The 20,118-nt window shown below is 39.6% G+C and overlaps 1 protein-coding gene across 1 annotated transcript in view; it reads left to right on the top strand.

Moving 5' to 3' along the window:
- The window catches only part of LOC145478200 (E3 ubiquitin-protein ligase rnf213-alpha-like), a 190,768-nt gene that overhangs the window by 162,923 nt on the left and 7,727 nt on the right, over nt 1–20,118 (top strand). The window contains exons 62-71 of the mRNA XM_081456148.1: nt 342–860; nt 1,305–1,424; nt 1,508–1,615; nt 1,941–1,994; nt 9,671–9,871; nt 10,152–10,230; nt 10,397–10,434; nt 10,547–10,644; nt 13,788–13,941; nt 19,617–19,809. Coding sequence (XP_081312274.1) covers nt 342–860; nt 1,305–1,424; nt 1,508–1,615; nt 1,941–1,994; nt 9,671–9,871; nt 10,152–10,230; nt 10,397–10,434; nt 10,547–10,644; nt 13,788–13,941; nt 19,617–19,809 — 1,564 coding nt within the window. The remainder of the gene's footprint in view (nt 1–341; nt 861–1,304; nt 1,425–1,507; nt 1,616–1,940; nt 1,995–9,670; nt 9,872–10,151; nt 10,231–10,396; nt 10,435–10,546; nt 10,645–13,787; nt 13,942–19,616; nt 19,810–20,118) is intronic.

Here is a 20,118-nt window from a genome sequence, read left to right as displayed (position 1 = left end):
ACGACACGTAGCGGAGTATTTCTGACGAAATTTGAGGTGTTTGAAAATGTGGTAAAACACTCTCTCAAGAGTTTGATATATCCCCTCAATCGACTCAAAAACTAAGAAGAAAACGCGCAAAATCTATACTGAATAAGATCAGGCATCCAATCACCGTCATGATTAAGATCCTCTTTCTTGATGAGGTGCGCCCACGTCATTCCCAATACTTTGTGAACATGTAGTGATATTTTATTTAGTATTCTACGTTCAAAATTATATTTCATACTCGGATAACCCTTGCAGTCAATTCAGTGGCATGCAGCTTTATTATTTTTTTTTTTAACTTTTTCTTTTCTCAGGACATTCTAATATGCTGGTACCAATCCAAAGTGGCCAATTCGAAGTTGACAGTAAAACTCAAATATGCCAAAAAGATTTGCGATGAAGCATTTAAAGCTCTCACCGGCAATGAAGCACTGGAAGGCGTCGCAAAAGGACGTCACGTCTTATCCCTCTTAACAGACGTCCTTTACAAGCGGTTTATTGAAGGATCTAAAGCTCTCACAGGCAATGAACAAGATTCTTTTGAGATAAACACAAACGCACTGGAAGGCGTCGCAAAAGGACGTCACGCCCTATCCCTCGTAGCAGACTTCCTTTACAAGTGGTTTATTGAAGGAGATAGAAGGTATGCTAAAGACCTCGATGTTAAGAGAGAAGCTGGCTGCCTACTGGGTTCTGCTAGAAAGCTTTGCACGGAAGGATCAAGCACCACGCCGCAGCTCTACCTTCTTCAACAGCTTGTCAGACGGTATGGTTTTGATTGCGTTCGGACTATGGGTGGCTATAAGGAACTAGAATGGATGGCTCGTAAGCAGGTAAGCAATTTGGCTAGTATGAATAGCACAAGAATTGACTCTCGGATCTTGTGAATATAACAGCTCTGTACTTCGAGGTTCTTAAAATGACTCCCATTCAACATTTCGGGATAGCTCCTATGAAAGCATCAGAAGCATTATTTCCTCTGATTAGGATCAATTTAAAAGACAAATTGAAGAGTCTATCTTGAGTCTTTTTGAACATTACTCCAATTCAGAATTAACCTGCGATGAAGCGTTTTTTTTTTTTTTAAAGGAGGATATGATGAAATGTAGGGAGGGAGGTCATGATCGTAGGTTAACTCAGTAATTGGGAATAGTTCCTTTGTAAGTGCTAGCAGAGTTTAGTCCGTGTCGAAAATCGAGGACAAAGTACGTAAACGAAAACAGCACCGACCATATTTCATTGATCGGCTGCTGACGAACGATGACTTTTGTTTTTAGGAGGATGATGTCATTCCAGACAGGTTCATTGTTCACGAGAAGTACTATCGGGCACTTCGTGAAGGACTAGCAAAAACTGTCATCAGTGGAAATATCCAAGACATTGTTACTGCTATCACGGTTTGTATTTAGTGCAATTCAGATTTTGGTTACACTTGTTAATATTGACGCATAACAGTAATACGGGTGTTCTTCTTGGGCAGGAAACCGAAGTACAAGGTGTCAACATAAACATTCTTCTTCTCTTAGCATTATACCGTGAAATAACTTTGGCGAATACTTGTCCAAATCGCAGCTCAAAGTCTAAAGAGGTAAGGAAACTGTCGATATCACTGACAGTAATGCTACAATACGCCAATGACTTAACTTTTGTTGTTAATCTTTGGATATCTACCCCTCCACGTGATGTCCTTTCAATTATGCGTCATGATGTTTTATTTTAAGTCTTTTAAAGATCTAATATGGCGATTCATTGTTTCGTTTTTCTTTTGCTGCATTACTCTTTTATACGCTTTCATGTAACGTAGAAGTAAGACACCGTTATGCATCCCGATCATCATGATTATGTATTTTGAACGAACACAAGATAAGTTTATTATGGACTAATGATTTTCCTCATTTTAATTTACATTCCAGGTTAAGGAAAAACTAGGCTATTTCATCGAAAATGGAGGACGTGTTTCCTCAGAGGTATGATAGGCAACATTGCTTCCTAAAAACATTCCTTAAGATAGTGTAATAATTGAATGCTGTATACTTTTGGTCTGTTGAATTTATCGAATGATCTGTTATTGATTTTTTTTTCTTTCCTATCGGTTCCCTTATCTGTTGTAGGGGCATAACAGACAGCTGATCTTTTTTAAGAAATCGGCGTGCACTCTGTTTACATTTTTGTTCTGGTGTTGCTGAGAAATCATCAAAACAGGGCTAAAATGAGTTTAAATTTAATGAAGAGAGCATTTGCCTGTCCCAGTACCACATTTAAAGTTACTTTTCACCATCAACGGCAGGAACGAAAATCGTTTTTAGCTCGTAATTGCGATAGCAAGTTACAAGTTGAACTGGGTGATCAGACTAAACAAATGATGTGTAAATGAGGGGTCAATCACGTATATGATAAGTTCTCGTGTTGATTTATTCTGTCAGCGGTTAATTAACGAGTGGTAGAAAATAGCTAGGAGTGATCGGATTTTGCAAATGAACAGACTTTCTTGGCAGGCTTAGACTCCAACTGAACTCATGCACAGTGCAACCGAGTTTCCTAGTTGCTCTGACTTCCTGTGACACTGAAGACTCATAATTTGAGTCACACAAAATCATCATTATCATCACTGCTCGTTGTGCCAGTGGACGCATAAGGCCGTCAGATTCTGTTTCCATTGTACCCTATCCCTGGCTACTGCTGTCACGGTGTTCCAGTCATTCCATCCTACCTGCTCACTCGTGCAGGCTATCTGATCCTTAGAATCCTTCTCAAGCATTTAAACTGCAGTGCGTCTAAATTCTTTTCTTCACCCTTGTTCATCTTCCATGTTTCACACCCATAGGGGATTATTGGTCTAATTAGTGTCTTGTACAGTTTAACCTTGGTCTTCTTTCCGAATCCTCTTGTGTTTCATAGCTTTGTTACGTTTTGAAAGGCGCCTCTAAATCTCCGTAGCCCATTCTTAATGTATTCTGTCTCGCCCCCATCTTTCGAGACTTAGGCAACCAAGGAAACAAACCCCGCAGCATCTTCCACCTCATCGCCCCTGGCTCTAGCCTTGTCCACCCTTGCTGTATTCATTCGTAACACTTTGCATTTTGGTGCGCTTAAACATAAACCTATTCTACATGCCTTGGTAATGAGCCTTCCTATTTTCTTTTGGGTGTGCTCATATTTAAATGCCAGCAGCGCAATGTCATCTGCGAAGTCCAAGTCTTCAAGTACACTTGTGAAGTCCCATCTAATACCACTTCTTCTCCCCTCCGTTGTTTTCCTTATCAACCAATCCACTACAAGAAGAAACAGAAACTCCGACATGACACAGCCCTGCTTCACTCCAGATGATAAACCTAAGTATATACTAAGTATATGCACAGTAAACCTTTAATCTCTGCTGATATCCAACAATATTTGGTACATACCGTTTACCATGAGTAGATCAGTAGGGTGTGAGGAAGGGCTTTCTCCTCTCCTGATATTCTGTCAAACTCCTGACACCGAGATAATCTTGCATTATCTAGAACTGCAATGTTCAACTCCGAATCACCAAGGTCAGTGAATTCAACCAATTCCCCTATATCCTTGTCCAAAACAAGGTTTGCCTGCACTTTCATTTCGTCAAACAACAAGAAAACATATCGTTGAACATTAAAGTATGTGCTCATGAGGCTCTTCAGTTCCTCTATACAGATGACGTCAAAATGCCATCGTCATTAAATCCCCGTTGAGAATTGATTGCATCGGGGTAATCTTTCTAGCACTCATTGGTTGGGAAGTACCGACAATTTTATATTGCACATTTCTTCATAGCAGGATGGCGAATTTGCTGCAAGTGACAAACAGAAGCGGATAATCATGGGATGAAATCTCACTCTAGTAGCACAGCTAGAAAATACCTTCTTGTGCTGCTCTCAGAACAGCTTCATGAATGGGGTGATTTCAGAATCATCAGCTGAATTAATGATCTTAGGAAAGTCATTGCTAAGTTCATGATCCACCTCAATGTTTGTTTTTGAAAGATCTACACACATCTTGTCAAAATCTCTTTCATATTCAGCACATTGTAGCCGTTGCCCCTGTAAAGTGAGCTTGATCCTTTCTGGTTCTGTTTTGGAGATTGGTCCCTTAGCATGGGCAGCTTTCAACAGTCGTCTCTCTCTTTCACTGGAATGCCTTGGGTATGATATGTATTCAGAACAAACTGCACATACACAGGCTACTGCTCACACATGAGGAGAACACATCTCTTCACCTTTTAATATCCCTTGTGTGGGAACTGTTACCTTTCTTCATTTCCGCCCCATGCCTTAGAAAATTTGGTAACCCATCGATCTCAAAAATTTTGGTTGTCACGTGATTGTCTCTACGTACGTACGTCCGCCCGTACGCAAAGCCTCATATCTTGAAAAATAAGAGTAGCACCATTACCATAAGTACATCTTTGATATTTAACATTTATATTATAATTAATTAACAACTGTCAAAACAAGGTCTCCGCTGACCAGCATCACGTGACCATACCGCGGGCTCAGGTCAGGAGCTCATCGAGGTCGCATGTTTTTTAAACTTGACCACTGACTAGGTACTTAGTTTCCGATTGGATCGCGGGCTCAAGTCAGGTTACTACTCTGGGGAAGAGGGAGGGAGTACATGCAAAGGCAAAATTTCGGCGCAAATTAAACTCTGACGCGTTGACTTTTCTTCCGACATATTCTTTGCACAATCGTCTCTTGGAAAGTCCCTGATATATTGCGTGCGTAATTTCTACAATCTTGGGTACATCGCTAGGTATAGTTTGTTAAAATGTAACTACAAAAAATAGTGAAACCACACACTGAACAATCATATGCTCACAATTGATATTTTATTGAGTTTCTCATTCAGGGAAAATATCCTCTTTTCAGTTATGGTTAATTATTTAATCAGGAGCTCCGCTTTTAGGCTTGACTAAATCTATATATTGGGTTTTAAATTGTGCTTCCCTGCTTCTTTAGTAGCTATTTCGTTTTCTGTCCGTTCTCTTTTCCTTTGTCTTTCTATTTCCCATTGTTCTTGGCTACTTTGTTCCCTGTTTTGTTTTGGGACCCTTTCTGGCTTTTTCTCGTTGGTCTTTGCTTCTTCTCTACCTTTTTTTCCTCGGGTCGGGGCATCCCTCTCTTATTTTCCTGTTGCTCTTCGCTACTTCTTTGTCTCTTTTCTTCTGCCCTTTTGTTCTTTGCTTCCTTGCTCTCTGTTTCCCTGTCCGTCGCTTCGTCTTCCCCTGTTTTCTTTAGCTCTATCTCGCGCTCTTTCCCATTGCAATTCGCTTACAGTGCGACAACTTGAACCGGGCCACTTGCAAAAGAGTTAACCAATCAGAACGTCACTTAAGAACAAAGAATAGCGATCTTTTTTTGGCAAATAAAATCAATAAGATTGAAGAATACGAAAATAGTTCTTAAAAAAATTAAAACCCCCAAAAAGTACGAAGTGTTGCGAACCTCTCAGGAAACTTTGCCATTTGTTGATTGGTTAGTTTCGATCCTAAATTTTTTCCGCTTTTCAACGGTTTCTGTTTAGTTGTCCCAAAATGAGTTTTCAAGCTAAATTTTGCGAGTGAGATTTATAATTATAATATTTCGCCGTCAAGGGCTGAATCTCTAAGAGTGATAGTACTTATGTATTCACGTCAAACAGACTCCCAGTACTTGCAATCCCGAAAAAGCTACCAATCCATTGTTCTTAGTGTACATTTTGATTGGTTAGTTGTTTTCTAGTAGTCGCACTGTACACCCTGTCTTGCCAAAGCTGAATTGACAGAACTCTTTTTTGTCGACACAATTAAACAAGAGATGTATAAACAAGCTTATGTCTTTTCTCCAGTTTTAAACTTCAGACTAGCTGAATAGAGATTTAAAAATTCTTTTGAAAATTTGGTTTGTCCGACCTTGGCAGTGCAATTTCTTGCTAAAAATCTCGGCTTGCCACAATCGTGCATTAGGCCATTTCACCGTTTGCCTTCTTTTCCAAAGTCGTGATTACTAAGAAATTACAAGTATAGTGAATCGTTATTTCCTCTTTTATTTTAGTTGCATGTTTGCTATATTTACGCTACTCTACTTTACATTACTCGTTAATTTTCAAGGCATGAGACCCCGCTTACGCACGCGTAGTGCAAGTGGTGGACGGAATACGGAGAGTTATGTGACAACCAAAAACTTTTAGCTTCGTGGTTTACCAAATTTTAATGGGTATAGGCCTTCTGCGCTCAGGAGCTCCGCTTTAATAACATAACTTTTATGGCTTGAACCTTTTTATTTTTCAATGCCTATATAATTGCAACCATCTGTGAGTAGCTCGTGAGGAAAAAAGTTTGCTCACCAGGATTTGAAACCGCGACCTTCAGCAGCTTAACCACCTCGCCAACCTGCAACTGATGAGTTATTCGTGAAAATCTCACAGTCACCGGCTTTTTTCTGCTGAAAATCACCCAGTTTGCTCACCAAATGACTCGTTTTGCTTGCCATGTTATCTATTCCATGTGATGTAAAATGTTTTTAAGAACCTATTTATTATTACTAGTAGTAATCAACGATTCTGAGTGCTTTCGACGACGTCGTATACATATACCCACAGGCGGCCCAAGCTCACAATGCGAGGAGTTTTTTTTTTTTTAATCTTTATGCGAACGTTCAGCGCGCGAAACGTGACACGGTTACCGCCGACATCTACTATTACATAACGACCGAGTTTGGTTACGCGAAACGTGACCTTCGCCTTGCAGTATGTGGTGGTGGTATGTTACAACGGTTTAAATTTATAAAGGTTTGTATGGGGAAAAACGGTAATCGACATTATAGCTGAAATTTTGGTATTTTTGCAATAAAAATGACTCACCTCAATGCCTTGTTGTCTTTTCTATTGTCATCTCGCTTCTCAGCTCGATCCGAAGCCTTTTAAGCAAGTTTTCGCATTTTGGTTTTCCTCTACTAAGAAAGAGTAAAGGCTACACACTCGATTCTGTACTGAACCCCGCTCGAAGCGAAAAAAAAAACACTGAAATCCCGCCAGCCGCCCCAATTCCTCCGCAGAATCATAGTACAGGTTTAAGCGCTCCCTTGCAGTTAAATTCCAAGCCAAATTCATCTCCACAGCGCACGATACAAAGCTCTGAATCGAAGAAAGCTAACCATCAGGAATCAGTGATCATGCTGCCGGCACCATTCGTGGACACATTCGAAACCCGAGCGGAATGCCGGGCTAACAAATTGACCCTGACCAGGGGAAGGGAGCGCACAGTTCTCGACAAGCCAGGTACTTTGCTCCACGGTCCCCTGGGAAGATTTTTGTCCAGGCCGCCGACGGAGCATTGTTGTGACAAGCCAATCAAAGCAACGACTAGACGTGTTTACAAATTTTGAAAAAAAGTGCTTCGTTCGCACCGGCAATCTCAATCTAATCGTTAGATTGTCCGTGAAAGTTTTAACTAGCTTTGCTTTGAAGGATGTCTTCGAATTTTCAATGGAAAACGTGGTAAGTAATATTCGCTGTGTAACTTTTTAAGTGCAATACGTTAACTAACTCCAACAGTCTCCTACTGGACATGCTAGCTTCATCCCATATGATCACATCAATACAGCGGCCTGGACAAAAATCTTCCTAGGGGACCGTGGAGCAAAGTACCTGGCTTGTCGAGAACTGTGCGCTCCCTTCCCCTGGTCAGGGTCAATTTGTTAGCCCGGCATTCCGCTCGGGTTTCGAATGTGTCCACGAATGGTGCCGGCAGCATGATCACTGATTCCTGATGGTTAGCTTTCTTCGATTCAGAGCTTTGTATCGTTCGCTGTGGAGATGAATTTGGCTTGGAATTTAACTGCAAGGGAGCGCTTAAACCTGTAGATGTCGGCGGTAACCGTGTCACGTTTCGCGCGCTGAACGTTCGCATAAAGATTAAAAAAAAAAAAAAACTCCTCGCATTGTGAGCTTGGGCCGCCTGTGATATACCTTATGATTTCACTACCTGACCTTCAACCTCTATGTATTGCTAAAATCAACATTTTTCATCAACAACCGAGATTTAACAGACAGATATATCATAGTGTCAAAATCCATGCTAGTGAAGTCAGCGAAGAGGTCCGCTGTATAAAATGCGATTTGTTGATACGCTGCGTGACGGTGCCTGTTTCCGTGAACTGGCAAAAACATTTACATAAGCCGTCTAATTTCGTGCTTAATATTTTCGCATTAACTGGTAATGTTTAAGCGTGAAAGCCAATTTGTAAAAGTATATTTTTTACTTACATTATTCGAAGCTGGAAGCACAAATGTAAGCAAAATTTGTAATCTCGAACTCCTTTATTGAAAAGAAACTCCTTACGACTCATTTGAAGGAGCGACTTTCGCTTCTAAGAACAAAGCATGATATAGAAACAATGTAAAAGAAAGCATTCAAATTCAAGGAGATGCAAATGAGTGGTCCTGTACTCTACAATCTAGCTGGATCTTGCCTTCAGAGTACTTTTTCAGAGATTCCAAACGATATTTGACCGGATCTGTTGCGACTGGAACTAATCAACAAATGCAGTGAAACTACAGCCAATGAAATCCAACTGTTCCCACGGTAAACACTGCAAAGCCAAGGCGATTCAAAGTCGTGTTCGTGAACATATAAAATCAGGAGCCATAATCGGGGACGGAGACCGTAAGCGCGCGCCATTTCTAGTATTGGGGCTATCCCTACGGTATAGGACAAGTTTTCTATTTTTAGAACAAATTGTGCCATCGTGTGCGGTACACGCGCCTACATGCTGCGGAGACTTTTGCAGATGTAGCGCGGGGAAATGGCGTCCGAAATTCCCAAAATGTTTGATGCTTTTGGCCCACAACTCAATACGTTTATGTCCGTTGGAATTGTGCTTCAGTATTTTCGTCGTAAGCTGCTACAGTTTGAGTGAAGTAAGACAGTGTCGAATTTAGTTATGTCCTGCTTTATGTCACTGACCAAGTTTGCGTTCCGCTGCTTCTTTTGCAAGAGCTCCACTTTGTTCCACTGCAAGCTTCCGCTTTTCCATAACACTGCAAAGACTAGTTGGATATATTTGGATATAGCAGCGTTTCAGGTCTTCAAAGTTTCCCTCCTACTGCCACACGCTTGCGAGGATTTCGCCAGAGTCTATCGCGATGGAAAAGTAAAAAAAAAAAAAAAAATAAAGAAATAAGTTTGAGTTTTGCCTGAATTTTAAGGAACACTTGATGTTTCATCAAGGCCCAATAAGATTAGATGTTTGTCTAGATGCTGCTCAGTTCTGTTTGTGTGAAAATCCAATTAATTGTTTGTTGTCGATGAATAAGAGCGCCCGCTGATGCGTGTTTTGTACAGCCAGTAAAACATGACAAATTGGACTTCCGCACTTTCGTGTAAAAACGTACATCAAACTCAAGTAATATCTCTAGTTTTTCAGTATGTCCAAGGTTTATAAATGTTTTAGAACATATTAAGACGAAATCCGATAGAAAATCGAGCAATTTCAGGTTTTAGTGGACAATGTACTGGCAGTAATGATCCTCATTGCTTTTAACTATAAAAGTGTTTATCGCGTGTTTTTCGCGTTTCGCCCTTTTTAACTTATTACTATTTTTTTCAATACAGTCGCTAACCCCTTTTGACGTTGATTTTTCTAAGGCTCGACCTTTTGCCAGGCAACTTCTAGAAAATAGCCAAGGAGGCCAACTTAGGGAACTTCAAGTTTTTCGTGGAAAAAGCCCGCAGGAACACACCTTAACTGAAATTGTCATCCACACGTCAGCAGCCTTACAGTGTGTTGGTTCAGGCTCATTGGCTCAGCCTCTTTATACGCTAATGACAAATCCATCCAAGATGAAGGTGGGTGTAATTGAGTGATATTTGGTCCTGCTCTCATTTACAAAAAAAAATTGATTACTCCTTTAACAAAATGCTAAGATGCGGGAAGAGTTAACATTGTATTCGTTAATGGTGTGCTAAATTTCATTGGGAAAATAAAATTGGTTATAATTAGCGCGTGGGTAATAAATCGAGAGGAGAAATAGCACGAAAACCGGATTGTCCTTTTTAAATTTCGCAGTAGCTAAGACTGAGGCGATACATTTAACCGTTATTTCCTTTGTATTTTGGAACTATACAGAATTCATTCCTACCAACCATGCCAGAGGATGAGTCCACCAAAGCCATGGAGGGAATTCGGGATGATGGGAGGTGGTATGGTGAGTTTTTTTTGCCTTTCACCCGTCGTCATGACGGAAACGATACGTCTAGGTGATTCTTGTGACTTTGACCCCTAGGGAAAAAATGGTCCTTTAAGATGTCTCTCTAACAATTACAGAGACAGTTGTATTTAACTACTTAACATATTTTCTCTTACCTTTTCAGAGTGCGGAAAGTGTAGCCTTCGTTATTTCATTGGCGAGGTTAGTGCATGTTATTCAGAGACTACACGTACCTTGTTCAGACTAGGGTTTCACAATTTTTTATGCTTTGTGGTCGTTTGTATAATTCAGTTATCGTATTTTTCCGTGCTAGTGTTCAAAACCAATGCAGAAGACTAGGTGTAACGAGTGCGGAAATACACTGGGAGGAGCGAATCACAAGTTCCAGGGAAAATACAAGGAGTGTGATAGGTAACTCGAAACATGTCTATTCTTAGCAACTGGATAACTTAGAAGCTACCTGATTATTATCCTCAAGTACAAAAGTAATGTTTGGGCTTCTTGCATGTTCAAGTGACAGAACTAGATTAAAACCGATGTCACTAGTTTTTAACTGACTGTAACGTTTACGATAGTGGGTAAACTAATTGAAAGAATTGTTTTTAACCAACTTTATGAATATTTAAATAATAATTCTTATTAACCGAATCGCAATCTGGTTTCAGACCCAAGTTTTCTACTGAAACAGCTTTACTAGAGGTGACAAACTAATGGCTCTGGAATATTGATAACAAACACCTCAATGGTGTAGTATTTCTAGATTTGAAAAAATCCTTTGACACCATGGACCATGCTATTCTATTAGAAAAGCTTAAACTCTATGGGTCGATTGTCGGTGGTGTAGCAGCTCTCGCAAGTTTGTAATTCTATTTGTCGTCATTGAAGCAGCTGTTGTTGTTTTGGGGCTAGGGGGCATTGTTTCTGTTGTTTGTTCTGTTGTCCTCTCAGAGGGTTTCAAGCCATCTGAGACCTTACGAGAGCTGCAACATGACCCTCGATTGTCTTTGTCTTAAATGATTTCGGTCCTACTTATCTGACAGAAAGCAGCAAACCTTTTTTAATGGAGCTTAATCTGAATTCTGTGAGGTGATATGTGGTATTCCATAAGGCTCTGTGTTAAGACCTCTCTTATTTACTATTTACATTAACGATCTTCACTTGTGTAATTTGTTTTCAAAACCCAGAAACGACCCTTACCTCATCTGCAAAAGACCCATATTTCCTTGAACACAAAATGAATTATGATATCTGAGCTCCATACTCATAAAAACCTGCGAATTGCTTTTTTACGATAACTGCAGGAATTCTCGCGCGCTCATTGGCTAATTTTTATCGTCAATAAGCGGACAGACACATGAATTTATAATTTATGCGATGCACCAACTAGCGAGGGCGGACAATTTGACAATTTGTTATCGTAATAAACAAATTGATGTCAGTTTTTTAATGCGTCTGTCCTGTTATTGACAATGAATTTCGTCATAACATTGTCAAAGTAGTTTACGGATCCACTCGGCTATCGCCTCGTGGATCCACAGCTAGTTTGACAATGTTATGACGAAATTCATGGACAGGACATGACAGACGCATGAAAAACCAACGTCAATGTGTTAAATCTCATGGTGAAAATGGTTAACGGTATTGCTCGTGGGCGCGTTCGCACGTCGCGCAACATGGCGGCCATACTCCAGTCAATAACTTGACCGAGACATGCAGGCTTGTTTTGCACCGTACATCTTAGGTATTGGACATTCATGTTATAGCCAATTGACATCTGTGAAAACAAGGTATCCGCTGACCAGTATTACGTGACCATATTGCGCGCTCAAGTTTAGAACTCATCGAGGTTAAGTGATTTTTTAAAGTTGACCTCTGACCAAGTACTTTCTTTCTGTTTGATCGCTCTGTAATCAGAGCTGGGTTGTTAGGAAGCCGGTTATTAAGCATAAATTTTTCTTGTATAAAAATGTTTTCACTGCTCTTGTTTTACGTAGTTTGAGATTATTCAAACTTGTAAGGCCAAACAATATAAACAGGAAACCTCACCGCAGAGTTAAAAAACTCAAATCAAAATTTTCGCTCATTCTGACCTAGCTTAGTGAGGCTCTGACCAACCGGCCCAGGAGCTCCGCTTTTAAGCTTTGCTAAATCTCTGTATTATGAATTTAATCCAGTTATGGCTGACAGCAAACAAATTAACTTTAAATGTCAAAAGAACCAAGTACATGCTCATAGAGATTAAATTTAAATTATCCTAAATACACAATGATTTCACTATCAAAGTCTATAATACACTACTAGATAGGGTAAGCGAACATAAATCTTTTGGAGTTTACGTAGGCAGATCTCTCAACTGGCGTCCAGACGTAAATGCTACGTCAAAGGAAATTTCCGCTGGTCTTGCAATCTTAAAGCGTGTAAACACTACTATACCATTTGACACTAGAATGGACATGTACAATGCACTTCTAATGCCTTATTTCAATTATCGGCAAGGGACTATCAGACAAAACTAAAAAACTACAAGATAGGGCTGCTGCTAGAATTCTCACCTTTTCAAATTAAGAAACTCGTTCAAGTGTTTTGTGGGATGAACTTGGCTGAGAAGGGTAGCTAAACATAAGATTTAAACAACTGGTTATGATTATGTATGAAATCCATAATAATCTTTCCCCATCGTACCAGAGGCGGATTTCAAATGTACATGCACACAATCTTAGACACTCTGAGATAAATTGCTAGGATCCCGGACCAAGAACTGAATATGCAAGAGAAATTATTTTCAGTGCACTGTAAATTAAATAAAGTTTTATTATAAAGGTTGTTATTGTACGCTATTTTTCTTAGTTATGTAATTCGTTAGTTATGTAGTTCGTTCGTTCGTTCGTTCGTTCGTTGCCGTGAGGTTTTCTGTATATTGTTTGGCCGTCTGTTTTGAGCTTTAACAATCAATACACAAAACAAAGCAGCAAAAAAAACAAAACAAAATGTATAGAAGAAAAAGTTATAATTTGGTTAACTTTTAATCCTGGGTCAGCGTTAACCGGCTTCCGAAAAATTCTGCCCTGTTTTCAACAAGTTAACCTGACATGATCCCGCGATCCAATCGACAACCAGCACTTGGTCAGTGGTCAACTTCAAAAAAAAAAGGCGACCTCGATGAGCTATAAACTTGAGCCCGCTATATGGTCACGTGATACTGGTCAGCGGATACCTTGTTTTGACAGGTGTCAATTGATCATAACATGGATGTCCAATATCAAAGAAGTACACGGTAAACCAAGGCTGCATGTCTCTGTCAACCTATTATTTGGAGTACGGCCGCCATGTTGCGCGACTCCGTCGCTGTCGTGCGTACGCGCCCACGAGCAATACCGCTAGCCATGATAACCATGAGAAAATCAACTCATGGGTTTCCTTTTCTTTCCTATATGAGTATGGAGCTCCGCTTGGCGGCCCTTCGGACCGCTGGAGCTCCGCTATAAATTAGGATTGATTGATCGAGCGTTTGATCGATAGGATGAATTATATATTTTTGATTGTTGAATTTCTAGAAAAGACAGAACGAAGACCGGCCACGCGCTTGGACATCCTGGTTCGAGACCTACTTGTGCTGAGCCACAGAGAAAGATGTCACCGATAGTGTGCGGTCTCCTGCGAATTATCATGCACTCGGCCATGGTCATGGGAGCATGCAGAGATGCTCCGGTAAGTAGTTTGACATCAGAGGACATTTTTGTATCTGATGGTAACATGGAGTTTGACCAGGGGAGGGAATGAGGTTGGTCAGTCATCGAGGTGGGTTGATATGTGTGGTTAAACGAGTGTGTCAGAAACTACAAGTGAGTCACCGTACAACCAAATACGCTAGAAGAGGGCGCAAAAAAATATGCATGTTTGCATGTGGGATCTCACACGAAATACTTCATCTTTAAGGAACAGCTAATTGTTGCGAGCCTTAGCGAAAACCAATTTCGGTAGTTTTGACTGTGGCCGTGTCGGGCCTGGGCGCTTTATATATGCGACTCAACACTTTAAAGATGATTCTGTGTAGATGCAGTACGTAATACCAGCGGCAGTAGTTGTCGAATTGTGCGTAAGTTGTGCGTCTTCTGCGCGTCAGGGCTCCGTGCCAGGCACGACGTGCTCGAGACGTGCTAAGCAGTGGCAAAGGTCGATCAAAGTTTGCAGATCAGGTAAGATTAATACTCTCTTTAAAAGAGTTAGCTGGACAAACGCAATTTTAGCAATCGAAGCTGGAAGTAGTCTTCAATTGTGCGTAAGTTGTGCGTCTTCTGCGCGTCAGGGCTCCGTGCCAGGCACGACGTCCTCGAGACGTGCGAAGCAGTGGCAGAGGTCGATCAAAGTTTGCAGATCACGTAAGATTAATACTCTCTTCAAGAGAGTTAGCTAGTCAAACGCAATTTTAGCAATCGCAGCTGGAAGTAGTCATCAATGCGACGAAAGATTTAGATTATTTTTCTTCCACTTAGTATAGAATTATTAAAAAAGCCAGACTCAATATATCCTACTACACAAGCGCTCTTTGGGCTCGTCTGCCTCAGAGGCTAGACTCGATAAGGTAGTAGAGGCGACGTGGAGTGCATTTAATCATTTGTAGATAAACCTAAAATTATTCTAAAGAGAAACTTGTCTCTATCCACTACCAAAAATTGTTATTTTGCACTGACATGAGAATGTATTTTATTTTTGGTTAAGTTTTGTTTCCAAGACTCTATGTGTAGTAATATTGTTATAGGGTAAAAATTGTGTTTTATATTCTCTTTTTCATCAAAAATGTAACCCTCCTTTATTTATGTTCAGACACATCAACCATCTCTGGTGATTAATCTTATTTGTTTCTTAACACAAATATTATAACAACAATGAATACAGGTTAGCTCAGCACACTTTCCCCTTAATATACATATACATATATTTTTATTTTTTTAACACTATTTTCACAGCAGATATTGTATAGCCTTTACATCTAGTTACATAAAACTGTAAATACATACTGTTTTTTCTTGTTGAATAATGTGAATCATTTCAGAACAATATTGATATATATTAATGCATGTGATATCTTTTAATTTTTAGTGTAAAACTATCATCCATTATAGCAATGTATACAGACAGCGACAACTCGAAAGATCAAAGTCTAGATTGTGAAGATTGAAGTCAAAAGATCGTGAAGATTGTGAATTTATTACATGTGTTTACATTCTAACACCTGTACAGAAATATGGGGAAGTAAGCTATACCACGTGCCAATTGCAAACATCTGCTAATGCCACGTTGAAAGGAATCTGTTTCTCCCCGGACAAGACAAAGCTACTTTTAAGAGTCCCTGTCCATAAAAATGGAAAATAACTCGGCAAGGGTCGAAAATTCGATTTCGCTCATATTTTCATGGTAGATAGGCTAGGGCATGACAAAAACCACGGGATAGTTTTTTTGGCAAAATATCCTTTTACTTCAAAGAAATATGCAAATTACCAAATGCCGTTAAAATCGTCATTTGACGCACCATTTTATTAAGCAAGTTTGAGAGCCTCGCATGCAAGACCACACCATTCTTCCGTCTTTAAAACACTCAAACATTTTCGTGCAATGTTTAAATGTGTACTGGGTTGATTTTAGGGAATGTTGCGTTGTCTTTTTGGGTGCAAAATAATTAAATTTCGAAGACATGTATTTCATTCACTTAAAAGTACTTCGTGAATATAATTAATTTTCACCATGTGCGAAACCTTCAAATGGATTAAGCTTCTGGTGGTTGAATCGCAGAAGGATGGTCTACAGATTCCTGTAAAAATTTCTTTGGGCAAATAATTGTGAGCGACGCGAGAGCTTTTCAAAGTACGTTAAAAGTGCAAATATTTGACCACCCTCGTCAAATTTCAATTTACGGGTTAGATGTATATTTTAGCATGCGCCACATGACTTGAACTATGTTGAGTTGAAATAGACACAGAGCTGATAATTTCGAAATGTTCTAACCTCATTTGCTATAAAAGGCAGGTCCAAAGCCGATTTGACGTGTTTCTCTCACCATTCGTCGCACATAAACCAGAAATTTGCTTTTGTTTACATAACGTCCGATGTACATCGCCAACTGTCAACTTATTTAATGGTCGAATACCATGAATCTATGACCCTCTTTCGACACACACAATCACCACTGCATCTAAGTCAAAAACGGCTAAGTCATTTGTAGATAGTTGCTTGCTTTGCACTGCACCAAAAGATTACGTTTGATCATCATGGTTTGATGGCTTGAACCTTGCGGTTCCTTGTTCGTCACGCAATGCTGTCATTCCATTTTAGGGGGTAGCGTTAGGACAATTTCTATCCTAACACGTAAGGCTCCGTAAGGCTTGGAACCACTGGGAGGACACAATCGTGTTGAATAGGAAGAGATTAAATTAAGAAATGAAAAGAATGAATAGTTTACCATTGCCCCTGTTGTTATCTTTTACTCGACCACCGCTACCTACATGTCCTGCGTAATACTGTAACGCTAAACTCATACCTAGGTCTTTTCGCGCTGTGCCATTATTTTTGGTTTACATGTAATACAGTGGGCTACCCCCGGGGAAATGGGTGGTGACCGCTTAATGGGGCTAGCCGCTTAAATAGAGGTTGTTGACCCTTGAATATTTAATTTTTCACTATCGGGTTATAAATTTCTTGGTGAACATGGAGTCAATTCAAGACAATCATGATAGACGTGTATTTGAATTATCACTCGTCATGCACCTTCAATTTCACTCTTATCTGCCATCGCCCTTTCCAAAACAAAGTTTTTAAATTTTGGGTGGCCGCTTAATAGGGGTAAAGACAAAAATGAAACCCTTATCGGAACGACCAAATGGTGGCCGCGGAGATAACCGGTCAATAAGTGTTTTATTTACAATGTTTTACTGACAATAATTTTGGACTGTATTGACAACAGTCCTCTATTTTCTGTTACAAACATACCAATGCCTCACCACTAGGCAAACAAAATACGCCAAATAAAATGGCATGGCCAGGGCTATTTACTCACGTAATTACTAATTACATTTAGTCTGTTTTTCTCACGAATTAGACACGTTGTGATTTCCTATTCTTATTTCAGCTAGTTCTTGCTTCATTGATCTATAATTTGTTTCATGGCGATTTTTTTTAAAATTCTAGTGAGTACAGGCACTAGCTTTATCAGCTGTTGTCTGAAACATCAAAACGTACAACAAACGTGATAAGGACTGAGGCCAAGTACACTATAGAAAACGGTTATATAAATATACACATATTATTATATATAGGAACAAACAGATGAACAATGATTAAATTGTTTCATTTATCCTGAGAGTGCTCTATACAAAATAGATCAAAATGTGCGGCACATGCCGTGACAGCATTGCGTGACTAGCAAATAACGGCTGTAAGATTGTGCTGTGCCGACACGCTTATCAGCAATGGTCAGCAATCGATCAAACGTATCATTTTGGCGCAGTGCAAAGCAAGCAACTATCTACAAATGACTCAGCCGTTTTTGAGTTAGATGCGGTGATGTTCATATGCGCAGAAAGATGGTCGCAGATTCCTGGTATTCGACCAATAATAGGTTGACAGTTGGGGATGTACAACGGACGTTAACCTTGTGTAAACAAAAGCAAACTTCTGCTTTATGTGCGACGAATAGTGAGAGATCGACTAGAAACACGTCAAATCGGCTTTGGACCTGCCTTTTGCAACAAATGAGGTTAGAACATCTCGAAATTATCAGCTCTTTGTCTATTTCAACTTATTATAGGTCAAGTCATGTGGCGCATGCTAAAATATACGTCTAACCCGTAAATTGAAATTTGACGACGGATGGTCAAATATTTGCATTTTTGACGTACTTTGAAAAGCTCTCGCGTCGCTCACAATCATTTGCCCAAAGAAATTTTTACAGGAATCTGTAGACCATCCTTCTGCGATTCAACCACCAGAAGCTTAATCCATTTGAAGGTTCCGCACATGGTGAAAATCAATTATATTCAGGAAGTATTTTAAGTGAATGAAATACATGTCTTCGAAATTTAATTATTTTGCACCCAAAAAGACAACGCAAAATTCCCTAAAATCAACCCAGTACACATTAAACATTGCACAAAAATATTTGAGTGTTTTAAAGACGGGAGAATGATGTGGTTTTGCATGCGAGGCTCTCAAACTTGCTTACTAAAATGGTGCGTCAAATGACGATTTTAACGGTATTTGGTAAAAAAAAGCGTTTCAAAGCGTAATTGACATCTTTGCTTACCAGAAGTAAAATATATACACTTGTGAAGTTTTGTTCAGTTCTTCTTATGTTCTGATTGATCAATGCGTAATTGGCACCTTTGCTTAATAGAAGTTTGAGTTTTGTTCTTCTCATGTTGAATGATGATTTTAATACTAACATTACAAGCTGAAATCATAAAAGATCTGGGAGGGTTCGTATCATAATTGTATATTGCTTTAGTCATTACTTTTTTGTAAATCCCCTCGCAGCACTTGACTGACCATTATAAACTAGCTTTAGCCATAATATACTTTGGTATAATTTCCAGAGGTAAATATAAAAATTGGACATTATGATTGGTCGAAAAGCTCATCATATGACGCTATATTCACCCCGTTAGAGCTTGGTTACTAAGCTCGCCACTTTTGCCATCTCAGCAAGTAAACATGGCAGACAGTTGCTGAATGAAGTTTTCATTTATTCGAAAGACATCACTTCAAGTCCAGGATATTTGAAAGGATGGAGAATTTTCAAAATCACTACTGTCGCCCTTTGACCGAAACTCTTTTCAAGAACTCGTATTCAGGACTTTTCGTAAACGCAGTGGTTGCGTCGATCGCAAGCAGGTCAGATCGATTAACCGAAATTTGTTTTTCTTCAAACTAAAGCTACTCATTTTTAGGCGCTGATGACAACTGTGAATGAACTCAACAACCACAAAACAAAGGTACCGGATGAATTCATTTCTCAAGGTGTTTCGCTCGTTTGTTTTACGGCCGAACTCGATAAGTAAATTGATCAGTTGACAAGCGATGTACATGTAAGCTTATTATTAAAACGGTTGAAACTACGGCTGCATACATGTAAGCACACGAACAATTGCGTCTGGGTCTATGTTTTAGACCGTTATTTTGTAGTCCTTGATATTCACCTCTGAAAATTATACTAAAACAATTATTCGCCTCAGTCTCAGTGAACATTAGTGAATACTCACCAGTGTTCACTTCGCCTCCGGCTAATAATTGTTAAATATCAAGAGAATAAAATAAAATAACGGCTGAATTCGTTACCTATGTAGTAAAACTATTTAATAACACCACAGAACATCTATCACATCTCTTTAAAGGCGACTGCACAGATTATCACTCCTCTATGCCAATCACAGTCAGTTGCACAGTTTTTATGGAAACATTTACAACAGGACCTGAAAGTCCTTGGCAGTGCACTGGGACGTAGTGATTATGACGCAGCACTGACAGTTCACATTGTACTAGAGCGAATGATTTCACGTTGTACTGCAGCGAATGGAGGACGAAGAGGTACACACTTTATATTTTTTCACAGTGGTGTGAACATATTTCAGCAATATTGAGGAACGCAATGTGGAACGCTATCGTTTCTCGTATGTCACCAGTGACACCAATCTTAAACAAGGTAGCTTTACTAAGCGGTCCAAATGCAGTTTCTTACACTGACAATGAGAAACCTGCATGAGATATATTTTGGAATGACAGAAGTATACTACGGTTACTACACAGGCCTGAAAAAATTCCAAAGTTTATGTTGTTTTATAGCGCCCCGACAAAAGTTTTATATCGTTAAACGTTCGCTCTGTCAGAGTTAATTAA

This window comes from Orbicella franksi, chromosome 1, assembly GCF_964199315.1.
Source record: "Orbicella franksi chromosome 1, jaOrbFran1.1, whole genome shotgun sequence".
Lineage (NCBI taxonomy): Eukaryota > Metazoa > Cnidaria > Anthozoa > Scleractinia > Merulinidae > Orbicella > Orbicella franksi.
The sequence above is the reverse complement of the archived record's forward strand: the minus strand, read 5'-3'. Positions and strand labels throughout refer to the sequence as shown.